The 26,566-nt window shown below is 41.6% G+C and overlaps 1 protein-coding gene across 10 annotated transcripts in view; it reads right to left on the bottom strand.

The window, feature by feature from the left end:
• EYA1 (EYA transcriptional coactivator and phosphatase 1) overlaps window positions 1-26,195 on the bottom strand; it is a 357,349-nt gene extending 331,154 nt beyond the window's left edge. For all 10 annotated transcript variants that reach the window (XM_021089240.2, XM_021089251.2, XM_021089242.2 and 7 more), the window contains exons 1-2: window positions 25,980-26,195; window positions 11,869-11,976 (exon numbers count right to left, since the gene is read on the bottom strand). In XM_021089240.2, the coding sequence (XP_020944899.1) occupies window positions 11,869-11,901 (33 nt within the window). In that variant the 5' untranslated portion in view covers window positions 11,902-11,976; window positions 25,980-26,195. The remainder of the gene's footprint in view (window positions 1-11,868; window positions 11,977-25,979) is intronic.
• Between the last annotated feature and the right edge of the window lie 371 nt (window positions 26,196-26,566).

The raw sequence follows: 26,566 nt of genomic DNA, 5'->3' as shown, positions 1-26,566 counted from the left end.
CTAAAAATCACTAATGTAAACACTGTGGGTAAAAAGACTAAAATATGTATTTGGTCAATGTTTCTTATGCCAAGAAAATCTACTTCTTTTTTAAAATAGAAATTAGAAATGCAACTTTAAATGAGATCATTTTAATAATAAATAATCTAGCAATTTTTTTGTTGTTGTAAAACATGACTGGCATTAAGGTTAATATGTGGTTACCCAAAGCATAAAATTTTATTCTTGAAAAATATCCAAAATGGCTATCCTTTGAAAGAAATACAACAGCCACACTGAAGAAAAAAATGAGCAAATACTACATACCTTACCAAATGACATTTGGTATAATAAAAAATGTGAGAATTTCTATACATCAAAATAAATTCCCATGTGTTTTAGGATTCCTAAAAGGAATTTTAGTTTATACAGGATGTAAGTAAAAATAAGAACTAGTGAATGAAGAGCTATCCATTTCAAAATATGCACAGCCCAATGTCAGTTATTTCTTGAATCCCCTTGTAGTATGCATACTGTATTTCAAAATGCAAAAAAAAAAAAAAGAAATTGTAATTTTAAAAAAACTTTTCATTTTTCCTTTCCCTTACAAAAAGAAGGGAAAATTGTTGAAAAGGGCATAGGAATTTTTTTTAATCGTACCTGGAAGAAGAAAGATGCAGTTGTTGCTTTTCGATAAACATGTAACATGTGTACGTACAGTGCTTAATAAAGGCACCCATGTTCGTTCCCCTTTTGATCCTCACAACAATTCTGAGCTACACAGGACTGAAATATTATCCTGCTTTAGAGATGAAGACCTGGGCTCAGAAACGATGAGAGATTTTCACACACTCCAGCCAGCCGCTGAGTCAGAACTCCAACCCAAGCCTCCGGCTGCCTGCCAAGCCTCATGCTCCCTCCTGTACCCTCACAGGTATCCACCAACTTGAACTGACAAAAACACAAGCTCAGTCATCGCTTTATTGATGTGAGATGGGAGTATACGTCCAGAGCATTGCAGGAGTCAAAATTTTGAAAAATAAGAGACTGTTAGTTTGATTTATGTTGAGTTTGATTTGGGGAGACCTCTTAAAGCAATTTCAAGAATTCCTTTGAAATATAAACATAAATTCATCTAGTTTAACCTAGTAGAGCACTTTGGAAAAAATTTCTTCAATGAATAAGATTTCTTTGCAAAAAACACAAGAAGTTTTTGGTATATGGTTGTCAGCTTATTTTGCCTACCTATTTTCTTACATTCACGTAGACTTAAAATTTATATTGCTATTTTCTTTTATAATCCTATTTTCATATAAGGACATATGGGAGAATTAACTTCATCCTCTGTTTAAATTATCAGAAATTTTCCATTAGCAGAGGTCCAATTAATGAGGTTTCATGGAATTGATGTTTGCTTTCAGGGTACCTCTGCCTTCATGAAATGTGACAGAGCAAGAAAGGCTCTCAGCTTGATTCTGGTCTGTTTCCAAGGCTGTTCAGCTTCCTGAAGCCATGCGGAGCAAAAAGTGCCAAACTAGTACTTGTGAAGATTTCTCTCCATCTACAAAACCTCCAGTGCAGGCAATCGTACTCATTCATTCCCTCTTTCAATCAAAACATTTTTTTACATCTACAACCTGCAAAATAGAGAGGGCTGAATGTCAGAGGGTGGGTGACTCTCATCTTCTCTGCCCTCAGACAGTTCACAGTCTAGAAGGCAAGCAGATTTGTAAATAAGTGTGGACAATAGAAGGTAGAATAAAATATGTGCTAATTAGCAGTTCAAAGCTTCTATTGTGTGAAGAAGAAAAGCTTCTGTTTGGGGGACCAGATAAAGATAAATAAATTGACATCTGGAAGTACCCAGGTTGTAAAAAAGGGATACCCCTGTGATGGATTCTACATGAAATGCAGTAGGAAAACTAAGAGTTTAATTAATTACATTTAAATAATGTTTATCTAAATACTGAGTAAATTTTAATGTACAAATAGGTCAATGAAATCTCTGTATTAGTTATCCACAGCAGTGTAACACATTACCCCAAAACTTAGCATCTTAAAACAACATGCATTTATTATCTCACACAATTTTCGAGAGTCAGAAATCTGGGAGCAGTTTATTGAAGTATTACTGGATATCAGCTATCTGCTGAGGCTGTGTCATCTGAAGGCTGGACGGGGGCTTGAGGATCCACTACCAAGAAGGCGCCCTCACGTGGAGAGAGGAAGAAAGGACTTCAGAGCCTGGCACATGGGCTTCTCCACAAGGCTGCCTGATGTCCTCATAACATGGCAGTTGGTTTCCCCCAGAGTAAGTCATCCAAGAGAGAGCAAGAAGGAAGACCTAGTATCCACAGGGGCATATCACTTCTGCTCTTGTTTCTGCTTATTAGAACTGAGTCACTAAGTCAGACCATACCCAAGGGGAAGGATTCACCTCAAAGGGTTCATCAGTAAGAGGATCCATGTTTTAAGGGGAGGAGTATGAAAGACTGTGTAAATATCTTTTCAAATCACTACCAACACATTCAGGAATGGGATACAAAACATAGCAATGCTTCTTTATGATATTCCAAGCAGCTTTTTAAATTAATCATAGGCATATTGGTATATGATATTATGTATAAATAAAATTATATATGTACAGAAATGTGGACATCAAAGAACCCTTACCACAATATCAGTGCCCATATAAAGGTACACTACGGGAGTTCCCGTCATGGCGCAGTGGTTAACAAATCCCACTAGGAACCATGAGGTTGCGGGTTTGATCCCTGGCCTTGCTCAGTGGGTTGAGGATCCAGCATTGCCGTGAGCTGTGGTGTAGGTTGCAGACGTGGCTCGGATCCTGAGTTGCTGTGGCTCTGGTGTAGGCCAGTGGCTACAGCTCCGATTCGATCCCTAGCCTGGGAACCTCCATATGCCATGGGAGCAGCCCAAGAAATGGCAAAAAGACAAAAAAAAAAAAAAAAAAAAAAAAAAAAAAAAGGTACACTACAGGCTCTACAAATAATAATATTCATGAGGGATGAAGGAGGATGAAAAGAAATGGTCAGGAGACCTTAGAAATGGGATGATGCATCATATGAGAGTCCAAAGGAAATCCTGGACCTATGGACCTGGATCTTCAAACCAAGCCCTTGTTAGGTTCACAAAGATGCTCCATTTCTCCACGGGTCCTCCTGCCCATCCCTTAGAAACCAGCACACATTTAGTCTGGGATGCATAAGCATTATTAACTTTGACTGTCCACTATAATGAAGCACATTACTGGAATCACTTTGTTAGACCAGAAGAGATCTTCTCCTCGATTCTTCATTTTATAAATTCATTTTATAAATGAAGAAAAAAAATGTGGCTCAGAGGAAGGAAATAAGTCAAATCCAGGATGATGGAACAAAATGAGAGACCTTGAAGGGGTTGGGGGTGCAATGGTAGACCCACCTGAAAGTGCAAATGAGAACAAAGGCAGGGGTCTTCTATTTATCTTCATGCGAACATCACCCTGGGGCTCTGTTCTGTGTTGTCTATACTTTCATGCCACAACGACAGAGCTGAACTGCCTGCAAAGCCCCCAAATATCTATTATCCCATCACTCAAAAACAAAGATTACTGTATTTTGGCTATACTGAAATGGCTTTCTCAGAGAAAGACAAATATATGATATCACTTACATGTAGAATATAAAAAGTAGTGTAAATGAATTTATTTGCAAAATAGAAACAGACTCACAGACATACAGACATATGGTCACCAATGGGAAAGGGGGTGAGGGATAAATGGGGAGTTTTATATATAGTAGATGCATAGTACAATAAATAAACTAGATAAACAACAAGGATCTACTGCATAGCACAGGAAACTATCTTGAATATCTCGTAATAAACTATAAAGGAATAGAATTGAAAAAACATAGATGTGCACAAGCATGCACATGTGTGTGTGTATGTTATTTACTGAACTAACTATACTTCAATTTGAAAAAAGAGAGAAATGGCTTTCTTATTCTCGCTCACACTTTTGGTGGCTTTTCATCCTCCCTAACAGAGCTATAAACCAGAAGGTGGTTTTTACTTCTAAGTATTTAATCTGCCCTTCCTATCACCAAAAAAAAAAAAAAAAAAAAGTCCCAAAGTCTGTGCCTTTTCCTTGAAAAGAGAGAAGCTAATGCCATCACTGCTCCCTGCTCACATACTTCCCGTTCTGAGCACCATGGCCACTGGGCTCTCAGCTCCTGCACATGAAGGGTGCAGTGAGTCTAGCTGGTCAGGGCCCCTCTTTGCTCTCTTTCCAGCATCAGCCACAAGCAATTTTCATCCTTGTCACACTCTATTTGTTTGATGCACATGGACCAAATGAGCTATCCCAGGACACAAGATGCCGGGCCGCTCAGATAAACAAACGTTTACAGAGTGCACGTAAAGGGCTTGACATGGTGTTTGGCCTTAGAAATATAAACAAGTCACTGTCCTGGCTCTGTAGCAATTTTCCTGTCTAGGTTTTATTCTTCACCTAAAATGCCCAACTGGTAATACAGCCTGGTACCCAATTTGAACTTTGACAGCCAGTCTCTTCCAGACTCTCAGATCACATTCCAACCTGGGCTCTTTGAAGGGGCCCAAACCAGCCTTGGCCATGCAAAAGGAAAGTGTTGCCGTATTCCTTCCAGTGTGGTCTGTGAATGTGTGTCCACTGAAATTCAACTAAGAGGTAGTATCTCACCCCCCTCCAAATCCATTTTAATTACATAACAATGGGAGGTTTTTGAAGCGCCTACTCTGTGTGTGCCTCGCATGGTTGAGACAATGTTAGTAACAGCAACAAATACTGAAACAGCATTTCTTGGCGTTCCCGTTGTGACTCAGTGGCTAACGAATCCGACAAGGAAGCATGAGGTTGCAGGTTCGATCCCTGGCCTTGTTCAGTGGGTTAAGGATCCTGTGTTGCCATCAGCTGTGGTGAAGGTCGCAGACGTGGCTCGGATCCCTGTTGCCGTGGCTCTGGGGTAGGCCGGCAGCTACAGCTCCGATTCGACCCCTAGCCTGGGAACCTCCATATGCCATGGGAGCAGCCCTAGAAAAGGCAAAAAGATAAACAAACAAACAAACAAACAAAAACCCAGCATTTCTTGTATGTCAGGCACCAGCCTAAGGACCTTCACACATAAAACCTCATTCAATCTTCACAGCCACCCTATGATATAAGTTATTATCCTTGTCCCCATCTACAGATGAGGAATACGGCCCCAGGGAGGCACACAGACATGCCAGGTGTCATGGAGCCCGTGAGTATTATAGCTCAAATCAGAACCCAGGGGGCCAGCTCCAGAAACTGTGTTCTTATTCACAAGCTGTCTTTTCTATGTTATTTCTAACCATATATAGAAGATATTATTATTGCTTCTTTACAAATGAGGAAGAACTGAGGCTACGAGAGGTTTAAAAACTTGCCCAAGTGCAGGGCAAAGACTTAAGCAGACATACTTGATTCAAAGTGTCCTGCCTTTTCCAAATAGAATATTCCCCAGACCTTGGCCCTAGTGGCCATATATATTGCTTTACAGGTTTTTAAATTTTGTTTTAATCTGAGTATAGTTGATTTACACTGTTGCGTCAGTTTCTGCTGCACAGCAAAGTAATCCAGGCATACATACATATACATTCTTTTCCCCATACTATCTTCCATCATGGTCTATCCCAAGAGACTGGATATAGTTCCCTGTGCTGTACAGGAGGACCTCACCACTTATCCATTCTAAATGTAATAATTTGCATCTATTCACCCCAACCTCCCAGTCCATCCCACTCCCTCTCTCTCCCCCCTGGCAACCACAAGTCTGTTCTCTATGTCTGTGAGTCTGTTTCTGTTCTGTGGATAGGTTCATCTGTGCCACACTGCTTTACAGTTTACAAAGGGCTTTGGCATTTGATATCTTATCTCTTTATCACAGAGACCCAGCAACACAGTTCTTATTATCTGCATTGATAAAAACAAAAGTGAGGCTTAGAAGTTAAAAGCAGAAAAAACTTTCCGAAGGAGCCATAGTTATATAAGCTGTGACTCAAAACCAGGTTTTCTGATTCCAAGTCAAGATTTTCTTTACTGTGTCCAAGTGCTTTCCATTTTCAAGTTAGTATCTATCTGCTGTGCCCCCATCACAGTCTGTTTAAACCCAACTCTAGGCTTTACTCTCTGAGACTGAGAATGCAAAGCATTGCTACCGTCAGATGAAGAGAGAGAAGAGAAACTAGTTTCTTAGGGATCCAGCTTGTAACTAACAGTTGTAACAAAAACCTTAAGTCATTAGGAAAGAATTATATATATGTATGTATATATAGAGAGAATTATATATATATATGATAATAGATATTTCCATCAAGATGATTAGCATGTAGGTGATTGTAGGTCAAAGGCTAAATCTTCCACCTGTAAGATGATGAGTACGACTAAAACTGTGGTTTCAAACTGGTGCCTCTATGAGTTTCAAACTGGTACCTCTGGGCATTTCTTGAAGGTTCATGGTGGGCACCTATTGGACAACCTGTCCATTCCCTTCTCTAGGCATCAGTTGCAGAATTAAGACTTATGCAGGACCAAGTGAAGTCTGTCTTTCTGCAGGATGGATGGTTCAGTAACATGTCAACCATGGTTGGCAGGCAGCCAGCACTATACAAGGGGAGAACAAAGGCCAGTCTATAGAGAGAAAAAGGACTGGAGTTCCTGCTGTGGCACAGTGGGTTAAGGATCTGGTGCTGCCACAGCGTAGGTTGCAGCTGTGGCCCATATTTGATCCTTGGCCCAGGAATTTCCATATGCTGTGCGTCTTGCTGAAAAAGAAAAAAAGGAAGAAAGAAAGAAAGAAAAAGAAGAAGCAAACTGAAGAAAACGTGAAGAGAAAAAAATAGAAGGAAAACTGTTTGAATTTCCTTTCTTAAGATTTTTCTTTTGTTTGCTTAAACCAGCTCATGGTAAGTTCCATTACTTACAAGCAAATAAACTAGAGTTACTCAAAAGTGCTGAGATGATGGGATGGCTAGGCCTATTGGATTGAAGGGTCACATTCTCCTTAGGCTTTGTTATGGATTGAATTGCACACACACACACACACACACACACACACACACAGAGTATGCTGAAGTCCTAATCCCCAGTATCTGCGACTGTGATCTTATTTGTAAAAAGGGTCTTTATAGATGTTATCAAGTTAAGATGAGGTCATTAGGTTGGCCATTAATCCAGTACAACTTCTTATAATGTCTTATAAGAAGAGAAGAGACAGACTTGAGGCAGGGAGACTGCCATGTGACGATATAGCAGAGATCAAAGTGCTGTAGCTGCAAACCAAGGAATGCCATGGATTGTTATGTCCAGAAGCTAAGAAGAAGCAAGAAAGAATTCTCCATAGCTTGAGAGAAAGTCCTGCCAACACCTTAAGTTTGGACTTCTAGCCTCTGGAGCTGTGAGACAACAAATTTCTGTTTTTCGCTTTTCTTTTTTGGCCACCCCACAGCATATGGAGTTCCCGGGCCAGGGGTCAGATCTGAGATGCAGTTGTGGTAACACTAGATCCTTCACCCACTTAACCCACTGTGCCAGGCATGGGATTGAACCCATGTCCCAGTGCTCCAGAGACACTGCCGATCCCAGTGCACCACAGTGAGAACTCCAAACTTCTGTTATTTAAACCTACAATGAAACCTAGTTTATTGCACTTTGTTATAGCAGCCAGATGGAATTAATATAGGCGTCCAATTAGATGCTGCTTTTTTTTTAAAGGAAACTACTGAGTTCTCTATTTTTTGATTAAGGTTATCTAAAAATCTCACTCATGTAAAATATCTCAGAGTTCCTGCTGTGATGCAGTGGGTTAAGAATCTGACTGCAGTGGCTCAGGTCACTGTGACCATGTGGGTTCGATCCCCAGTCCGGCGCAATGGGTTAAGGTTCTGGCATTGCCACAGCTGAGACATAGGTCGAAGCTGTGGCTCAGATTAAATCCCTGGTCCAGGAACTTGCATGTGCCATGGATGAGCCAAAAAAAAAAAAAAAAAAAAAAAATCTCATTCACAGTAAAGCTGAATAAATAAAATCCTGATTTAATTTCTAATTTCCCAGTTAATCTGACTACAGAGATGTACTCTCCTTAGGTGACTACTTACAGTAACCTCTGCAAAATAGTGCTCTTCTTTCTGTTTAAAATAAATATTTAATTTTTCCATTTTGGCTAAAAGTCACTTTTCATTTTTAGAATGTCCAAATATAGGAATAAGGTACATACATATTTTAGTTCATGGTTTTCTTGCAAAATCCAGCATCTCAGCAAAAACTGTTGTTAGCATTTCCAATTCCTGCAATTTAGAGGACACACAGGAAGTATACTTATGAAAATATGATGAAGCCCTAAAATATAATTATTCTGAAAACCTCTAAAATATTACCATCTGAAGTTTTTGTACTAAAAGTAAATTAACTATCTACCCCTTATTTTTAAAAATGCTCCTCATAGAGTCTCAGGAGATGTGATTCCTTGCACAGCTGATGGCATAACCAAATAGATGCAGTGCTTCCATTTATAATACCTGGCACTGGTATAATAGCTGCATTTAAATTTTTTTTATTGTGAACCTAAAGGTGGCCAGATAATTTTTTATCCATGACCACATTTTCGAGCGATATTTACAAGAAAAGTACTTTTGACTTATATTGTATTTTACAGTTATCAAAGAATGGAATTCATGATGTACAAAATCATCATTTTTTTTTAATTTTTTGCTTTTGAGGGCCACACCCATGGCATATGGAGGTTCCCAGGGTAGGGTGCAGCTGCCAGCCTACACCACAGCCACAGCAACACCAGATCCTTAATTCACTGAGCGAGGCCAGGGACCGAACCTGCAACCTCATGGTTCCTAGTCGGATTCGTTTCTGCTGCGCCACGATGGGAACTCCCAAAATCATTATTTTAAATGAGGTAAATATTATCATCTCTGTTTTTATAGTGGAAAAACTGATGCTTGGAAATCCACCACAGGTCATACAATTAGTAAAAATTAAAACCAAGTCTTCTGACTCTGAATCTAAAATGTAGTTTTCAGGATGCCAGGATTCTGGCTAAGTCAGACAGGAGTTTTAACTTACGGCACCGTGGGTTTTTAACTGCAAGGCTCATAGCTTTCTAAGGAAAACACAGTGATTTATTTTTTAATTCATTTTTTGAAGAGCTAGTAGATGCTTTTTTTATCTTGACATAATTTCCCTCTAGAAATCCTGAGAAACAAAAGAAATCGAAAGATACATCCACAGCTTGGCTCTTAGGTGCCTGTGTTTCAGAGGTGTTTTACCTCGGAGAGGCCAGCACTGACCTACAGGGACAGAGTGGAGCTCTATGCATCTAAATGCAACTCCACCAGAGGTATGGCTAGTGCAACGGTCAGAATTATGACCAATATGATGTAAACCCTCCTCTCCTTTCAGCAAGTTCAGGAGGCCACAAAGCCCTCAAAATCACATGCATGACTTCTTCCTAGATGCAAAACACATGGAAAATTCCAGAATAAGAAGAGTAGGATTTCTGAAATCAAGGTTTTGCCCAATGCTATATCTCCTTAGGATCAACATGAGGAGCCACCTCACCTCTGCCTACGGTCTCTTGTCACATGAATGATGCATTTCCAAAGCACCACTATGGTCAAGGTGTATATCCTAGGAATATCGGGGGGTACAATATACTCTTGTGTTTACTCTGAATCTATCAACTTTTTCTAAGAAAAACACTGAAAGACAGATGTGGTGAGCAAAGGACAGTGCCATGCATGTTCGGAAGCATAAGCACTCTGGTATCAGGTCTCCTTTTAATCGTTCAGTTTTCTGAGTTCCTATTGCCTTCAGCCATGTTCTAGGTCCTCTTCCCATCTTGAGCTTGTTTCCCCACCTTCCTAAGGAAAGAAGAAATCTGAGAGCCAAAGAAAGTGAGTGTGGAGGAGCCCCCCACCCCCACCATCCCAGGCCCTCCGCACAGGGGCCTTTGGAAAGACCTCATGTCCTCTGTGGCTGAGTAGGCAGGGCCAAACTGCTGGAAACACAAACAGCTTCTGCAGTGCCCAACGCTGTTGGTCCTTGAGAAACATCCTCCCTAGGTTGCTATTTTTGAGACAGCCAAGTATCTTTCAAGAATAAAACTGCTTCACTCTCCACGTGACCAAACACCTCAAAATGATATGTAACGAGATGGCCCCCCAAAACACATCTTTTTGTTAGGAGGGGCAAAAACATTTTGTTTTATCTTGTTCTTCTTTTGGCCATATCCGAGTCCTGTGGAAGTTCCCCGGGCCAGGGATCAAACCCCATGCCACAGCAGCGACCCAAGCCATTGTAGTGACAATGCTAGATCCTTCACCTGCAACGCCACAAGACAACTCCAAAAAATGTAATCATTATATTCTTTACCTCTTTTTTTTTTAACTTGTCTCAAATCTTAATTTCTTAAGTCTTCAGGGAGAATGGGCAGAATATAACATCTGAAAAGAAATATTATCTGCAGCCTTTATTTACAGATACTATTAAATCCGTGAGTGATTCACCCAACATTTCAACTCACATCAATGTAAGGAGCAGAGTTACACAAAAGGAGGCAGTAGGTAGGAAGTCATACGTACATTTCTTTTCCATTTATTTTATGTGCACTACGAAACTATCTTTCATGTAATAAGAAAATCAAATATCACAGGCCCATAACAGGAGGTGGAAAGAACAAACAAACAAATTAAATGTGTTAAGGGTGCTTTTCCTGTGTAGGGTGAAAGCTACACCATACAGAATGATCTCGAAGTGCTTTGTGTGAATTACCTCACAAGATGATTTAGGAGATCCATAAAATACACTCTGTAATTGCATATAGTATGGCTGCAAAAGTACCTTGATAGCACTTGACCCTTCATTATTAAAATCCTAATCCATTAGCAGTTACTGCTTATTGCATAACAACCAGTAGGTCTTGTAAAACACACATTTACAGGAACCGCAACAGCATTACTAAAGATCACACTTCAGGTTTGTAATAATTCTATGGTGAACAAAGCTGAGCTACAAAACCACAGGTCTAAAAGCATCATAACTGATCAGAGACCTTCAAAGACAAAGTCACATAATGCCACCCTATTTCCATGTTGCTTTGGAAATTTCCCAAGGAAACAACTTTAATTTCCTGAAACAGGCTTTCTTAACACTAAAATTCATTGACTTTTTCAAGTTCTAAATCACTCAAAGGTTGTTGAGAAGATAACCTCTAACTGGGAATATTCATTTATGAGCCAAAGGAAGCTTCCTGATACAAACCCGAAGAAAATTTCTGAGCCCTTTCTCTTCTGCTCACAAGATAAACAAACAAAATAAAACCTAAGAGACCGAAGGTTCTTAATTTAAAGGCCATTCCAGAGTTTATCAAACTGTGAAATTACACATTAAAGATACAGGCACACAACACACACACACACACACACACACACACACACACGTATTCATAAAGAAACACATACAAAACAATCCAAACTTAGACATGAATTTCAAGTTTCATGAGACAAATACATGTTTTCCCTAAGGCAAAGGAAAACGTAAGTTTAAAAATTATGTTATACATGCTGGTATAATTAATAGTGAAAGTTGGCTTTTTCCTCTAGAAACCTATGTTTGATAACTGATAGCTTTAAGAAAGATATAAATTAGATTAGGCTGATGAAGCAGTGTACTCCTTAATTCATAACCTTAAAAATCATTAAAAATTGGTACGGAGCTTTTGAGGAATTTCCAGACACTCAAGTTACAACAAAAATAGTAATTACGATTTTAAGAGTAATAACTCTTGCCTTTGGCCTGACATTCTGTTTACTTACAGACTGTCCATTTATCCCCCGGGGGTCTTCCATTGAAGATTTCTTCTTCTGAATTATATATGGGCTATTAGCTACACACTGCTTCAAAGGGTTCCAACAGCCCGGCACCTGTGAAGAACAGAGCATCGAGCAGCCGTATTAATTGCGTGGCATGAAATTAAGAGCTGATCTTTTCATCTGCAGCTTTCCACTTACTAGCATGTATACACAAGTCAAGAATGCTTACCTTCACTGCATGAATCTTTAAAATAAATATTATGGGCTCACTGTTTATCACAATTTACATGAGCCAAATGTGGCCAAATTATAGCTCAGTGTGTCAGCTGTCAGCAGCTGCAGCCCAAGGAGAAAAAAAAAAAAAAAAAAAAAAGGATGGAGAGGGCAGCTAGAGAGCTTTCCACACACATTATTTTTGAGCCAACATTACAAGAGCCTTTTTTTTCTCTTTTTCTTTCTTCTTTTTGAATTTGGTTTCTCTATGCTATCTATCAACGTCAGCTGTACCACAATGCAAAGAGGAAATACTAACAAAGAAATATGATTGTAGTCTGAGCAAGGATGAAAGAGAGAAACCTAGAGCTGAGTGTTTTACCCTCAGGGCAAGGATATTATTATACTATTTCTCAGCAAGTTTACATTAGGTCACAGTTTCACGGTTGATCAACCCTGAACTTTCAGAGACTCAACACCTCCAAGAAGTCTGGGGTTTGGGGATGCTTCGAGACATGGACAATAAATGTAGTATTTGGAAATATGTTCTAAGTTTAACTATCTTCAAAAAAAAGACAATCACATAACCTTCTAGCTGCCCATTCTCATTTCCCAAGTCTCAGATTAATTTTCATTCTCATCTCAAGGGAGGAACCAAAGAAATTCTCAGATTTTCTTGCTTTCTTTCTTAGCAAAAGACATTCTACATGCCTCACATCGACTTCAACACAGGTATTCAGAGACATGTAAATTTAAGTAAAAAACAAAATTAGACATGAGCTTCATATCACCAAGATAAAATGACAGAACAGAGAGCATGCAGTAGGGTAAACTTTAGTATCCCTTCTTATAAAGGTACTGGGACTTCTGCATGTTAGCATGTAGGAACACCACCATGCAGCAGAAGTCAAGAGATCTGAATTCCAGTCCTGACTTGCCACTAACTAGTTGAATGACCTTGGGCAAAGAATTTAGGCTCCCTGAGCCTTAGTGTTATCATCTTTGAAATGGGGGTTCTCAACTGGATCATATCTCATCTTTTAGACGTATAATTTAATGAAAGGGTGCATTTACACACATAATTGTCAGGTAAAACATTCCAAGCTTGGGTCATTTGGGATGTAATTTTGAGAGGCCAGATGAATTCTCACTTAGGATTTTTTGCTCACAATGATCAAGACTGGAAAACGCATGCCTTATCCACTGTTAACACAAAAGTGATGCTTCTGCTTCTTGGATGACCTATGACTCCTAACAAACTAGCTCCTAAAATCTGAAGAATCCTCATTAAAGCAGAGTGTTCCTGTAATTTTAAACATGAACAATTTCATAATTTCAGGTTAAGAGTAAATACAAAGCACACAGAAGGATTTATGGTCTGCTAACCCAAGGAAACACAATATTGACCACTGTTTTTAGAACTGCACAAAACGTCTGAGCTAAATCTTAAAATCCACCGGCATTGCCTTCAGAAGATTTCTTACATAATTAGGGAAAAGATATTACAGCAACTAGATTTTTTTTTCATTGCTTATGTTACTCTCTGGAGGCACGTTAAGTTTTCCAGGCTGTAAAAGTAGCATTTTAAAATAATGATAATAATTCTGCCTTAAACCGGTAAAAACGCTTTACAGTTGACAAAGCACTTTCACATAAATCGCCCACAGTGCACCTATATGTGGTGAGACAAAGTCCAGTCTCATTCCTCACAGAAGGGGGCAGGCCCAAGACAAAGCCCCCTCTGATTTCCCCTAAATTCCCATCCTCTCCATACCTGTCCCGCGAACACATTTCAATCAAAGTCTGTATATTTGATATTTCAGGATTATTTCCCATGTGTTTCTTTTCCACATTTCCACATTGAACTTACTGAACAGTTTAAGGTATTAAGAATGGTCAAGTTACATGAGCATGAAAGGTATTTCGTTCGTAATTTTATTTCTTCTGAAGATGAAACTATTCTGTACTAAATACCATGTTTGTTATTGTTTCCTGGGCTAAAAAGAAAAGACTGAGATTATTGAGAAGCTGAAAGAGTCAGCATTCATCTGGTTCAGGTAGATGTCTCCACTAAGAAAGACTACTACTCAGAAATAAAAAAATCACAGAGACCTATGGACTTTATTTACAAATCCTCCCTGCTTGCTAAATCAGCATAGTTGTTTCCAGATTTCTACATGTCAATCCAAACCATGAAATATATGCCATGACTGGGTCTACTGATATTTAGGAGCCTGGCTCTGGTAAACCCTTAATTCCTTTGTTGGACTTGATCTTTCATGGTTTATAAATAAGCCTGCCCCCCATTATAGCACTTATCTAATGGGACTATAATTATTTCTCTGTTTCCCCCACAAGATTGTAGCTCCACAAGAGCTAGGACCATGCCTTCCTCTCTTGTGCTGGTCACATATGGCACTCATTAAAGAATTTGAATGAATGAATGAATGAATGGATATTACTGATACATGACAATTTTTGAATACATGTAAACTTTTTTTTGAGCTAGAATTAGATGGGCAGTTAAATGGTGGTGCTATCATTCAATCAACTTAAAAATGATTCATCAGGAGTTCCCGTCATGGCACAACGGAAACAAATCCGGCTAGGAACCATGAGGTTGTGGGTTCCATCCCTGGCCTCGCTCAGTGGGTTAAGGATCCAGCATTGCCATGAGCTGTGGTGTAGGTCGTAGATTCGGCTCAGATCCGGCTTTGCTGTGGCTGTGGCATAGCCTGGTGGCTACAGCTCCAATTAGACCCCTAGCCTGGGAACCTCCATATACCATGGGTGTGGCCCTAAAAGGATAAAAGACTAAAAAAAAAAAAAAAATTCATCAAATTTTATGTCTTGAACATTTGTTCAAATGCCCAAAGAGAGAGGCTCAGGCAAAAACAGGTTAATTGATTCCTGTCTCTATCTACCTGCTCACCTGCATATTACACACCTAGGGAGTAGCTATTCATAAAACTATACAAACCTATAGAGTACTTAGGGGTGAACTTCAAAGGGACTTTGTTTCAACCAAGGAGTTGTTCCTAGGAAGAAAAGAAGTAGGACAATGTCCAAGGAGGTTGATCTAGGTATAGGATGGGGAGGAGAGTTCTACACTGATGGAAGGATCAGTGGGATGAAATTTGTTTGCACAGATTTATGGAGCAGTATAGGCAGTATTAAAAGTAGCCTTAGGAAACAACCTAAATGTCCACTGACAGATGAATGGATTATAAAAAAAAAGTCATACATATACACAATGGAATACTACTCGGCCATAAAAAAGAAAAAAAATAATGCCATTTGCAGCAACATGGATGCAACTAGAGAGTCTCATACTAAGTAAAATAAGTCAGAAAGAGAAAGACAAACACCATATGATATCACTGATATGTGGAATCTAAAATATGGCACAAATGAACCTTCTACAAAACAGAAACAGACTCACAGACATAGAGAATAGACTTGTGGTTGCCAAAGGGGAAAGGAGGGAAGTGGGATGGACTGGGAGTTTGGGGTTAACAGATGCAAACTATTAGATTTTGAATGGATACCCAGTGAAGTCCTACTGTACAGCACAGGGAACTATACCTCTTGTGATAGAACATGATGGAAGATAATATGAGAAAAAGAATGTATAAATATATACAACTGGGTCGCTTTTCTGTACAGCAAAAAATGATGCAACATTGTAAATCAACTATATTTTAATTAAAAAATTTAAATATCCTTATATGGCAGGATGCCATAAGCCTGTTGGTGGTTGCCAATCCATACACCCATCCCAACACTTACCATGCCAAAGCAGGGAACTGGGTTAATTACCCACTTGTGCATTTACCTCCAAAGGCCAAACACTTTATTTACCCACTCCTGTGTCAACTATTTGGTACCTACCAGAAGTTGGAGGGGGGGGAGGGCTTGGAGTTGTACAAAATGGAAGGCCATCTATTACCCACTCAAGTGAAAGTTCCCTAAGAAAGAGAAAAGGGACAGAGAGAAGTCTTGGGCTTCCGCTGGCCAAATTCAGCATCCCTGAGTCAGCGATCCACTCTGAGCACAAAGGAAAAGTCTGGGAGCCTCTTCCTAGAATGTATTTCACTAACTCCTTAAGGAGGAAGAAAAGATCAGCAGAACAAAACAGTGAGAAAAAGCTGCATGGCTGGGTACACATTTAACTACATACAGCCTGACTCTTTGTATTTGCTAGTTGCCTGAGGCTGCCTAGGAAGATGCACTTTCAGGACAGACACTGGTAAGCAACCCCTTCCATGGCCACCGAAGCCCAAGGGTGACAGGGTAGGGGCACCCGCAGCTCAAGGTGGTAGAGCTCTTGACTTGCATTCACAGCCCCAGGCCAGATGTTCACTTTGGCAGCTGCTGCTGAGCAGAAGAGAGGAGGTGGCAAGAGGAACAGTGAGAAGCATCCCGGGCAAGGAAGAAACAGGGTTTACTAGCCTGGTCTGAATTGATCTTTTGCCTTCTCCCATTCCAATCTCCTGGACCGTTGATGAAACACCATGGAAAAGCAAGCTCTGGTACACAGTCTCTCCCCAACACACGATAAATAGAAGCCTTAGGAACTTCCTTATATTTGTCACTCTTGGCAGAGTGGGGTGGGAAGGGGCTAAAATTAGTGTAGACATACTAGCAAATTCATAATGGCAAATAAATGTTAGACTTATACTCTGATAAAATAGACTCTATAGAAAACATTAAATCGAGCCTACAATCTGACAAATCTTACAATCACACAAAATCCCCTTTGGGAGCCCATAGGCATTACAAAATTGCACCCTTGGTATGACATTACAATAATACCTATAGAGTTCAGAGGTGCATATTTGGAAGTGATATTTTATGCCCTACTGCAACTAACAAGCTTATTAATTGTTAAAATACAGAGCAGTTCTAAACACAGAAACTTTAACATATGTGAGATGAAACACCTGTGCATTCCTGCTATAATTTAAACTCTCCCTGGAATGACAATTTTTCTCCTCAATTCTACAAACAGCCTTTGCGACTTAAAAAAAAAAGACTCAAGGAGTTCCCGTGGTGGCGCAGTGGTTAACGAATCCGACTAGGAACCATGACATTGCGGGTTCGGTCCCTGCCCTTGCTCAGTGGGTTAACGATCCGGCGTTGCCGTGAGCTGTGGTGTAGGTTGCAGACGCGGCTTGGATCCCGCGTTGCTGTGGCTCTGGCATAGGCTGGTGGCTACAGCTCCGATTAGACCCCTAGCCTGGGAACCTCCATATGCCGCGGAAGCGGCCCAAAGAAATAGCAAAAAGACAAAATAAATAAATATCCTGTGAACAGTAAAGCGGCCCAAAGAAATAGCAAAAAAAAAAAAAAAAAAAAAAAAAAAAAAAAAAAAAAAGACTCAAGAGCTTTGAACCTCAAGTTTTCTGAGTTCTATAAAATCTATATTCACCACTCCACATACACACTGCCTATTCTTTTCCACTCATTGGTTAAAGCTTGGCATTGATAAAATAAGCAATAACACCTCACCTTACCTGTAAATGTTATCTTAATTTTATACAAACATCCCAACTGCTGTCTGATCAAAAGATTGGGAGATGTGGGAGTAAGTGTGCAAGTTACAGAAGCATGAAGCGGACAGAAAAAGGGTTTAGTTAGGCAGGTGCATGGGACAAACTTTCTAGACTGAAGAAAAATAAGGTGGGAGTGGAGGTGGGGATTACAATGCTCGGGAAGAAAATAATCTTTAAAAAAATTGTATACATCACATAGATTTTTCCCGCTGGTTGTGAAAAATGGGGTAGAGTTTAGATGACAAAGAAATCATCTCTAATGAACCAGAGACCCATCAGACACTGTTAACAACTTGTGGCTCCTTGGATGAAAGAGTATTTGCATTACAACACACCATCGCTTTAATCTTTGCCTGCTCACCAAGTGTTGAGTTTTCCAACATTCCTGAGAAGCAGAAGGAAACCAGTGGTTGAACATTGCTTTGTAGAAAAGAAAAGGGCTATTCTGAACGTTGTCCCCAGAAGATTACAAGTGCAGATTGAATAAACATATCAAATCAAGGGGTCTTTTAGAAAATTTACAAACAGAAGCCGGCAGTGAAATGAACCATTGGATAAATGACCTCCAGAGACTTATTCAACTAAGGATTCCAAGGCTCTAGAAACCACGAGCCGCTGTGTCTCAAGGTGACCTCTTCTTTGCTTTCCTCACCTTCCAAAGAAATTTGGTTCTATCAAGGAAAACGGGAATTGGGCATGCCCAGGTGAGTCAGAGTCAGAAACCTGATTCTCACTGAAACTCTCCCATCGTTGGAAGGACCACATCCCAACCACAGAAGCCATTAATGAAAAACAACTTCGGCTCTACATTGGTGAAAGTCTTCTACAGCTGGAGATGTGGTTTCTATAGAAATAAATGTCGACACCAATTTGCTTTTATAGCTTTTCCACTGATTTACTGGTACTTCTGTTTTAAAATGTTAAGTATGAAGCCTGTCTATTCTTTTATAGGCCTTCTAAATAAATATGACCAAATTTCTGCTCCCACCACATGCAACTTCCTTCTGTCTTCAGAGGAGGAATCTAAGGCAAGAAGACAACCAAATGAGCTGACACTGATTAGGAAAATGATGACATGTGTTTACTCAGTAACTATAGATGAATTCTGTTTTCAAGAGTGTTAGACCTGCACATTATTTTAATGTAGTACTTTCTGCACGAACCATATTAACAAAACTCTAAACACACCCATAATTACATCCACCCAACTTGTCTCTATGCATACATAATTTTATATAGCTATAATCATAGAAAGCCTTCATGCCTGTGTTTTTTTGGTTTCTCTTAACATCATTTCATAAGCACTTTACAGTCTCTACACTTATCATTTTTAGTGCCCATGTAATATTCCACCAGAGAGGTATTCCTATAAATTGGGACCGTTGGGTTTTTGTTTTTTGTTTTTCCACTCTCACACTTCAGCATAAAACACTTCAACGTCTTTAGTCAACATATTTTTTTCCTTCTTTTTAATTATTGCTTTAAGGATAAATTCCAAACAATCTAATTACAGGATCAAAAGGTATAAAAGCTTAAAAGTAATCATTCTATTCAAGTGAGGTCAAATTCACTTATTCAGATTTTTCTCTCATACAACACTCTCCCTAGTGGAAGGATGAAACAGAATTCATATTTTTTAAATATTCAAATAAAGTAGCTACAAAGGAATCTGTAGTCTCAACAATATCCCCTATATCAGAGGTTAGCAAATGTTGTGTTTACGGAAAACTTTTGAATACTAAAAACTATGTAGGACATTTGAAAGCCTTCTCTAAATCACTGGTATAGGCTGTTGCTGTACCAATAAACACAGGCACAGTTAGCACCCACTCAGGACTTGCTCTCTCTTTCACTCAGCATTGCTCTTCAAATGGAATCTGCTCTCATAAACTCAAGACAAAAAGTCAAAATGGGGAACTATACTCAGTATTTTGTAATGCCCTATAAAGGAATAGATTCTGACAAAATAGATATATATGTATATATAACTGAATCACTTTGCTATATACCTGAAACTAGTACAACATTGTAAATCAATTATACTTCAATTTTTAAATATCTAAAAAAAGTCTTTATACTAAAAAAAAAAAAAAAAAAAAAAAGTCAAGGAATTTCCATTGTGGTTCAGTGGGTTAAGAACCCAACGCAGTGTCCATGAGCATGTAGACTTTATCCCTGACCTCGCTCAGTGGGTTAAGGATCCGGTGTTGTTGCAAGCTGCAGTGTAGGTCACAGATGCGGCTGGGATCTGGTGTCACTGTGGCTGTGGTGTAGGCCGTGGGCTGCAGCTCTGATTTGACCCGCTAGCCTGGGAGCTTCCATAGGCTGCAGGTGTGGCTGCAAAAAGAAAAAATAACTAGATAAAAATTTAAAAAATTTTAAAAGGTCAAAACACATTCCAGTGCATATGGGATCTTTTACCACTACTTTCTTGTTTTATCTTCAGGTGGTTAAACCACCATGTCACATGACTCAGGTAGCTGAGTCTGACAGCCATGGTCATAAGTTCTACTGCAGCACAGAAAAAGTGAATGCTGTTGACCAGTGATACTTGGTGGCACACTCTTGAGGGACCTGGGGAACAGTCATGTGCTATAACTGCACAATGCTCGAGGACCAGCGGGCTATAAATCTTATATACAATGAGGAAATTCAGCACCTAAGAGAGGATAATCTAAAACGTATCACACATGAGAAACTTCACTAAAATTTCACCAAGCTGGGGTACTAATTTTGCTGCATCTGCTGATTCTGGGGCATTGCTCGTCCTCCACAGATGTTGTTTGTACACGGTGTATCACAGAAATGGTTTCTCAGCCTACCAAGACTACCATTTAGTTTTAAAATAACTTATGGGAGTTCCTGTTGTGGCTCAGCAGGTTACGAACCTGACTGGTATCCATGAGGATGCAGGTTTGATCCCTGGCCTCATGCAGTGTGTTAAGGATCTGGTGTTACCATGAGCTGTGATTAAGGTCGCAGATGTGGCTTCGATCCAGCATTGCTGTGGCTGTGGTGTAGGCCAGCAGTTGCAGCTTCAATTCGACCCCTAGCCCGGGGACTTCCATATAGTGCAGGTACAGCCCTAAAAAGCAAAAACAAAAAAAACCCAAAAACATAAAATAACTTATGCTCTAGAACTATGCATAGCAAACTGAAGTGGGTTCTACTACTCAGTGGATGTTTGTTGCTGTCCAAATAATTTTAAGTGATGAATGGTCTTACTTTATTCAAAAGAAAACGGGATCTGAAATATCTATTCCCTTTACCTTTACACAGAAAGTTCCACCATCGCAAACCACTGAAGATGTTGCAAATACATCACAAAAACTCATCCACAGGGATGGAAAGCGGAAGAATGATGGCCTAAAGCCACTCCCCATGGAGGAGATGGGGGTGGGGAGAGGTTTGACGGAGTGCAGGGAACTTTTGGGGGTATTAAAAAGTGTTCTATATTTTTTTCTTTTTTTGGCCACACAGCGGCATATGAGTTCCTGAGCCAGGGATCAGATCTGAGCTACAGTTGTTTTTTTGTTTTTGGGGTTTTTTTTTTTTTTTTTTTGTCTTTTTGCCATTTCTTGGGCCATTCCTGCGGCACATGGGAGGTTCCCAGGCTAGGGGTCTAATCGAAGCTGTAGCTGCCAGCCTACGCCAGAGCCACAGCAACACGGGATCCGAGCCACGTCTGCTACCTACACCACACTGAGGTACAGTTTTGACCTATGCTGCACCTGCAACAATGCCCGATCCTTCACCCACTGTGCTGGGCTGGGAGCGAACCTGTGTCCTGGCACTGCAGAGACACTGCTGATCCTGTTGTGCCACAGCGCGAACACAGAAGTGTTCTATATCTTGACGGTATCAGTTACATGGGTGTACATCATTGTCAAAACTCACTGAACTACACACTTCATAAAGTTGATTATTTATGTGCCATGATTCATATTTCTTATCAATTGCCAAACTCTTCCCCCACCCCAACCCCAGTACCATTAATGAAGCCGCAACGGTGTTAAAGAGTGACTGCCTTCTTTATCCAGGCTAAGTTTTTGCCCCTCCAAGTCAAATATGACATTAATGCTGATTTTTTTTTTTTTTTTCCTTTGGTGGCTGCAGCCCATGGCATATGGAAGTTCCCAGGCTAGGGGTGGAACACAAGCTACAGCTGCCAGCCTAGGCCACAGCCACAGCAACTTGGTATTCAAACCGCATCTACAAACTTCACCACAGCTCACAGCAATGTGGGATTGCCGACCCACTGAGCGAGGCCAGGGATCGAACCCTCATCCTCATGGATACAAATCGGATTGGTTTCTGCTGAACCACAACAAGAACTCCCTAATGCCGAACTTTATCCAGATGTTCATCCCCCAACACCTGCATCTTTAAGGCAGGTGCCATTTATTCCTGCTTGACTGCTTAACCCACAGTAAGTTCAGCTGTCAAGAACAGAAAAGTAGTTGTATTTATAAAAATAAAGTGAAAACATATTTCTCAGACTCTTCTGTCATTTCTTTTTCTTTTGCTGCTAAAATTCAAAGGCCATTTTAACCATGGATGGAGGCAGAGACGTCAACATCCAGCTCATCAGGGAAGGTATTTACTACAAGAGGTCCAGTTTCCTCGTTAGACCTTAGAATGAATGCACATTACATGTGGAGGAAAGGAGCAGCTGGGGAATAACTGCCTCCCTGCCCCCTTCCTTACCTTTGACAATCACAACCAGAGTCAGGCCAAGCAATTTCCTCATTTCCTGGATGCTGACTCTTTACTTTGAGCCCCGTCTTGACCAGAGTAGGAACTGATTGATGCAGAATACGACTGCAGGACAGCAGACTCAGAGGCCAAAATGCCGAAAATAAAGACGGTAATGGAGAAAGCATTAAGCTGTCAGAAAAGAGGCACTGACTCGGGGTTTCTTGGGATTCTACTCTTTCCTTAACATCAAAGCACCATGTACATTAGAGCAAAAACTAGAAAAGTTTAAGAAAGCCGTCTCCCCTGGATTCACTAAGAAAACAGCTAATGGGTGGTTTGTGATGGGAATTTACATGGTGGGCAAAGTTGTGATGGGGCCACAGAAGGAAGTGGTGGGATCCAAATTCCATCCAGGGCAGGAATCACCTGAAACCTCCTTGACAGAGAGCCAACTTGCTTCTGCACAAACATTTCGGGGAATGAAAATTCACCACCTTGGCAGGCCACGTGGTCGACAGCTGGAAGGCTTAAGCTCTAGGAGGTTTCCCCTTATACGGAGCTGAAATAGACTCATCAAAACCTTCTCTTCTGGGGTCACTTTTTCTTCTGCACAAACATAAATGTATATTAATGTGCTCCTGATATAAAAGAGTCCTTGAAACATCTGAAGAGGAGGATGTTATTTTCCTAAGATTACAATGAAATCTCCTCTCTAGGCCCCAAATGTAATTACCTGTTTTTCTAGAAATAAGGGACAACTTGCTGCGCTCCCTGTGCCCCCTAAAGAACATGCCTGTTGGTCGGTGGCCTCTGGATCCAAACACCACTAGCAGTTACAGAGTTTAGGGATACCCAAACGCTTCTGCAAATGACCTGTCTTCAAATCATAATCCCTCTGTTCTGTATTTGGGGAATCAATTCATCCCTGTGAAATTCTCACTTTGTTAGTTTCTGCCTATCAGTTAAACTCACTCAGATTTTCTCTGACTCGTGATTCTGCAAGTCAATGACTATGATATCCATTCAGCTTTGTGTAATATGCCAACCTCAAAACCATTCCTTGGAGTTCCCATCATGGCGCAGCAGAAACAAATCCGACTAGGAATCATGAGGTTGTGGGTTCCATCCCTGGCCTCGCTCATTGGGTTAAGGATCTGGCATTGCCATGAGCTGTGGTGTAGGTTGCAGATGTGGCTCAGATCTGGCGTTGCTGTGGCTGTGGTGTAGGCCAGCAGCTACAGCTTTGATTAGACCCCTAGCCTGGGAACCTCCCTATGCCGCTCGTGCAGCCCTCAAAAGACAAAAAACAAAAAAACCCACATTCCTTTAGTTTCCTTTATGATTGAAAGGACAAAGCGTAGAAAGCCCCCAAAAGCTAGACCTGATGCATCAAAGGATAGAAAAAAAGACTACTGAAGACTTGGAGAAGGTGGGTAGGGATTTAAGTCAGTAACTCTGGCACTCATTGACTCTGTAATCTGAAAAAAAAAAAAACAAATGAACCTCTATGAGCTTGTTTTTTCATCTACACGATGACATTAATACTATCAAATAGGATGGAGAAGATTGATAATGCGTCCTACACATAGTACATGAATGTGTGAGCAGATGAAAACAATCACTTTGTAAAGGACGCAAGGTCATAAAACTATAATGCAGTAGGCTTAATTGGTTCTAGTTCTTACATTCCAAAATTGTCATGTAAGTCAGTTGCTGAAGGATCACTGGACACTTTTCAAAGCTGCATTTCAGGTTATTAAGGTAACAATTAGTAAAACATTAGTGTTCCTGTAGTGCTCCCTGACTCCACCTTTTGTGAACATCTTGACTTTTTTATAGGCTATATAATCTCACTCACAGATTTGTTTTAATACTTTCTCTTTTGTAACATCTGATTTTACACTTTCCTCTGCCTTCTCCCCAAAGCCTTCATGTGTTCTGAATTGTGAAACTTGTTAGATTGTGCTCTCTTCCAAACAGGGAACAAGTCTGATATAGGCTGTATGGTCTCTTATGGAAGCCCTTTCCACACTGCCCCAAACTCCTCTCCCTGTACTTCTCTCCTGCTCACCTGCAGCTCCACCAGATGACCTTGGTACCAACAGCTGTCTGACTGAAGGACCCACCTTTCACCCAGACCACTATATAACCCGAAAGGCCCATCCAGTCCTGCCTTCGGGAAGCCCTGTCCATCTGTGCTTCCCCATCTACTAGTCACAGTAGGTCACAACTGACCACCAGACTGCTCCTTCAGGGCAGAAATGATTTTAATCCGTGTAACAAGATGTTTGGGACATGGTGCATTTCCCAGTGCTGGCTGAACAAACAGCTCTGTGAGAGACAGAGACAGAGAGAGAGAGACAGACAGAGACAGACAGAGACAGAGGACACTTACTAGGGTCATGGAACAGGATGGAAAAAGTCCTCCCTTGGCCCACATGGCCATCCTGCTCCCACATCATCCCTGCTTCCCACTCACAGCTGGGACCCTTGGAGCTGAATAGACACTTGCCACTGACCCTTTTGAATATATAATCCATTTTAAATATATAATCAATCCACATTTCTTGACAGGTTTGAGTCCTTCTCTCACCCAATTTTTTCAAGAAACCTTGAGCTTTATGAGAAGATTTACCTATCAAGCATGAGCCAGTCTGGCTCCCAGAACAAAAAAGGTGGGTGAGTCTTAATTAACATAAAACAATAAAAGTTGTTTACACCATTTGCATTATTCCTCCCTCCCCCCATCCTCACCAAAGCTGAAAGAGAGATCCTGTTTATTTTCCCTTGCTTTCTTAATTATTCATAGAATAATAATAATGCTTCGCCAGATGACACTGACCTCTTCCAATTCATTTGCTATTTCTTTTAACTGGCCTCCTTGAATTAGTCCAAACAACCCACTCTGGGCATAAGAAGGAACGCTGGGTGCTAAAAATCACTAAATATCAATATCCGCTTGACCAGACTGCTCCTCAAATATTTCCCATTACTAGAGCTTCAAGCTCAAGCACTTGTCCAAGACAGCAATCACAACGTCACATAAAGCTAAGAGTGACACCCCCCCCACCCCACCCCCGGCCTCAGTCCCCTGATGTCCCTATCAATCACCACCTCCCTGAAGGAAAACCCACGCTTCCCGGGCACATCCCTCCACGTGCAACTCCCTGATGCTGCGGGGCCAGGCCGGGGGCGACGCCGGCGTCCCCCAGCAGATCCAACGATGCGCGTCCCTATTCTTGAGCGCACGCTGCCTCGCCCTTCCAGGTGGCTCCGTGTACCTGGCGGCTGTGCCCAGCCGAGGTGACTGCCTGGGAGGCGGCGGGCGGCGAGCTCCAGCGATCGCCCGCGGGGGGTCGTGGCGCCGCGCCGGCGGCGCCCCCTCCGCTGCCCCCCGGGCGCGATCGCCACCCTCCGGCCCGGGTAGCGCCGCGGGCGTCACGGCCCTGGGCTCTCGGCCGCGGCCTCGGAGCCCAAGGGTCAGATTTCGTTTCACAACAAAGTCTCCTGGTCACCGCAACCCCACCCGAGGCCAGACCCGGCCGGGCGGCCCGGGCAGGGGCGGGAGCGCGGCCGCCGGGGGCGAAGTGGGAAGAGAGCGCGCGAGGGGAGGGTGGTCGGCGACAAGGGCCCGGAGGCTGGACTTACTCGGGTCACAACTTCGGCGACGCGGGGCCGAGGAACCGGTTCTTCCAAAACCAAACCGAAAATGGGTAACGGCGAGGCCGGGGCAGCGCTCAGAGGGGTTCTCTGCCGGTGTTTGGGGCCAAAAATGCTCTAGCTTCCAGAAATTCGAGCCAGTCGAAACTTTTTTCTTTCTTTCCTCTGAAACGTGCCTGTGCTTCGGGGTTGAGGGGCGCCCTTGGCGCGGCTCTGAGTGCGCGGCAATACGGGGCGGGGGGTGGGGGTTGCCGCTGGCGAGGGGAGCCCTCTTCCCAGCACCCCTCTTCCTGATACCCCCTTCTCTGCCCTTCCCCACCCCCTTCCCGGGCCCGACTCCCCTGGGCGCCTGGGCCTGGTGCCCACGCCGCGAGGGATGTCTCCGATGCCTGGGCCCCTGCAGTGTCTCCGCGGAGGCAGAGGGTGGTGGGGTTTGCTCTCTTGACATGGGAGGGAGCTAGGTGTGCAGGAGGTGGCCCTAGAGGAAACGCAGGAGGAAAGATACGCTGATTTTTTTCTTTCTTTCTTTCTTTCCTGGTGGGGTGGGTATAAAGGAATAGCAGTCACACTGTAAC

Source organism: Sus scrofa, chromosome 4 (genome assembly GCF_054392235.1).
Source record: "Sus scrofa isolate SSC_HxYL_T2T_F1_AM1 chromosome 4, Sscrofa_HxYL_maternal_Yorkshire_Landrace_v2.0, whole genome shotgun sequence".
Lineage (NCBI taxonomy): Eukaryota > Metazoa > Chordata > Mammalia > Artiodactyla > Suidae > Sus > Sus scrofa.
This window is presented reverse-complemented; position numbering and strand designations above follow the sequence as displayed.